The sequence below is a fragment of the Pollachius pollachius genome, assembly GCF_949987615.1.
Source record: "Pollachius pollachius genome assembly, chromosome: 12".
NCBI classification, from domain to species: Eukaryota; Metazoa; Chordata; class Actinopteri; order Gadiformes; family Gadidae; genus Pollachius; species Pollachius pollachius.
The window spans coordinates 14,828,303-14,830,802 of record NC_136945.1 but is presented as its reverse complement, the minus strand read 5'-3'; the positions used below and the strand labels follow the sequence as shown (position 1 = coordinate 14,830,802).

General features: G+C 47.8%; 1 protein-coding gene across 1 annotated transcript in view; it reads left to right on the top strand.

The window, feature by feature from the left end:
• Window positions 1-2,500, top strand: part of LOC307084029 (dedicator of cytokinesis protein 3-like) — a gene marked incomplete at both ends in the record, with an annotated part of 50,061 nt that overhangs the window by 29,409 nt on the left and 18,152 nt on the right. The window contains 6 exons of the mRNA XM_079748143.1: window positions 101-161; window positions 902-1,049; window positions 1,143-1,231; window positions 1,450-1,575; window positions 2,014-2,138; window position 2,500. The exon at window position 2,500 is cut by the window's right edge and continues 162 nt beyond it. Of these exons, the coding sequence (XP_079604269.1) occupies window positions 101-161; window positions 902-1,049; window positions 1,143-1,231; window positions 1,450-1,575; window positions 2,014-2,138; window position 2,500 (550 nt within the window). The remainder of the gene's footprint in view (window positions 1-100; window positions 162-901; window positions 1,050-1,142; window positions 1,232-1,449; window positions 1,576-2,013; window positions 2,139-2,499) is intronic.

Below are 2,500 nucleotides of genomic sequence, written 5' to 3'. Positions count from 1 at the left end.
TGTTTGTGTGTGTGTGTGTGTCTGAATGTGTGAATATATATCATGTTTCGATATCGTGTGTGTGTGTATATACATATATAATGTGTGATGTGTTCTACAGGACCTGAGTAATAAAGACATGAAGAGAGATCTCTACATTGTCTGTCAGGTGATCAGAACTGGTAAGCCCTCAACTTTAACTACATTACTAACCCTAACTCTCACCTCAACTAGACTAACCTTAACCACAACTACATTACTAACCCTAACCCTCACCGCAACTAGTTTACTAACCCTATCCCTCACCTAAACTAGTTAACTAACCCTACCCCTTACCTCAACTACTTTACAAACCCTAACCACAACTACTTTACTAACCCTAACCCTAACCACAACTAGTTTACTAACCCTAACCATCACTAAAACTAGTTTACTAACCCTAACCCTCACCTCAACTAGTTGACCAACCCTAACCCTCACCCAAACAAGTTTACCAACCCCAACCCTCACCTCCACTGGTCCAATATTGCATTATCTCAGATTTACATTACATTCACATTCAGGGCATTTAGCAGACGCTTTTATCCAAAGCCACAGATCAATACTTACTGATCCTAGAGGGGGGATTCAATTGTGACAGCATTGGAGTACATCCAAATAAAAAAACATTGGGTCCCAACAGACTAAAGAAGTGCTTCCTTACTCTCCGAAGCTTAGTATTAGAGGGTGTCGTTTAATGTGGGGCCATTGAGGACTGATTAAGTTCCCCTGATTGACTTGGACTATGTTTCCAGCGTGTCTCAGGTGGTTGTGTGTATTCCAGGAGGTTGTGGTACTGGTATTCTGTGTGTGTCTCAGATGGCTCCGGTAGTGAGGTTGTCTCTGTTCCAGGTGCTACTGACGTCCTCTGTGTTTGTCTCAGGTCGCATGCTGCTCAACGACAGCAAGAAAGGCCCTCCTCACGTCCAGTACCGCCGGCCCTACGGCTGCGCTGTGCTGGCCATGAGCGATGTCCTGCAGACCATCTCCGAACTCAAGGAGGAGAAGGACTTTGTCCTCAAAGTGTACACGTGAGTCCCGCTCTCATGCACGTCGGCGCTCAAGCAATGCTCAGCTCCTCGCAGAACGAGGACGTGACTGAGGTTGTGTTTGCCCTTCTCCAGCTGCAATAACGAAAACGAGTGGTACCAGATCCACGACAACATCATCCGCAAGTCCAGTACCAAGTACACCGCCCCCAGCACCAACTACGGTACCTTTGTCAGTCTGTCTGCCTGGCTGCCTGTGTGTCTGTGTGGTTGTCTATATGTGTGCTCATGTGTGTCTATGTCTGTAATAGGCACAATAATTAAATGCAGCAAACTGTGCTCTCTCGTTCCCTCTGGTCTCCCCTGGTCCCCCCTCCCTCCCTCCCTCCCTCCTTCCCTCCCTCCCTCCCTCCCTCCCTCCCTCCCTCCCTCCCTCCCCCAGGTCTAGTGATCTCCCTGCAGCTGTTGCGGGGGGACATGGAGCAGCTCCGACGGGAGAACCCTCTGCTCTTCGGTCGGGGGGTCGCCCTCACCCGCAAGCTGGGCTTCCCCGACGTCATCATGCCTGGTCAGTATATGAGGCATGCCATGCCTTGGTGTAGAAAATAGCCGTAGAAATACCCTGAGAAAATAGAAGAGCAGTATTCTGGCATTCTACTCAAGGAAAATAAAACACGGTAGAAAATTAGGAAAAGAACAAGACACAGAGATCAGAGTAATGCATATACCAAAACTGCTGACTCAGTGTATGTTTGGGTTATCGCTGCTCACACTTGCAGGTCAGAAAATGTTTAGAGGAACACACAGTGATGTCTTTAAAGATAATACGACCCCCCCCTTGATCCCACCATCCTGTACAACTAAAACAGGATGTTAACAACCTGCATTCATTCATTCAGATGAAGTATTCAGTATTTTGGGTTGGAATGATATGCACCCACCTGTCTGCATTACTGTCCTCACTACGAGAGCTGTAAGGTATGTAACAGTCACCTCCTGACCCCAGGGGATGTCCGCAACGACCTGTACCTGACCGTCGAGAGAGGAGACTTCGAGAGGGGAGGCAAGAGCGTCCAGAAGAACATGGAGGTCACAGTGTACGTCGTCTATGCGGACGGGGAACCGCTCCAGGTAGACTACAACTCAGCAGTCACACTCAGACACCTACGCATTATGAAAGAAGACCTTTCAAGGCTCTGTGTCTCTCTCTGCATATTTAATTCAGACAAATTGTAAAGATCTTTAATGTGAAAACGAGGTGAAGGAATGTATGAAAGGTATAAAAGTGAAAGATAATGTACCAGTGAAGTAGAATTGAAGAAAAAATGTCTATGTGTGTGTGTGTGTGTGTGTGCGTGTGTGTGTGTGCGTGTGTGTGTGTGTGTGTGCGTGTGCGTGGGTGTGCGTGTGCGTGTGTGTGTATGTGTGTGTGTGTGTGTATGTGTGTGTGTGTGTGCGTGTCTGTGTGTGTGTGTGTGTGTGTGCGCTGTAGG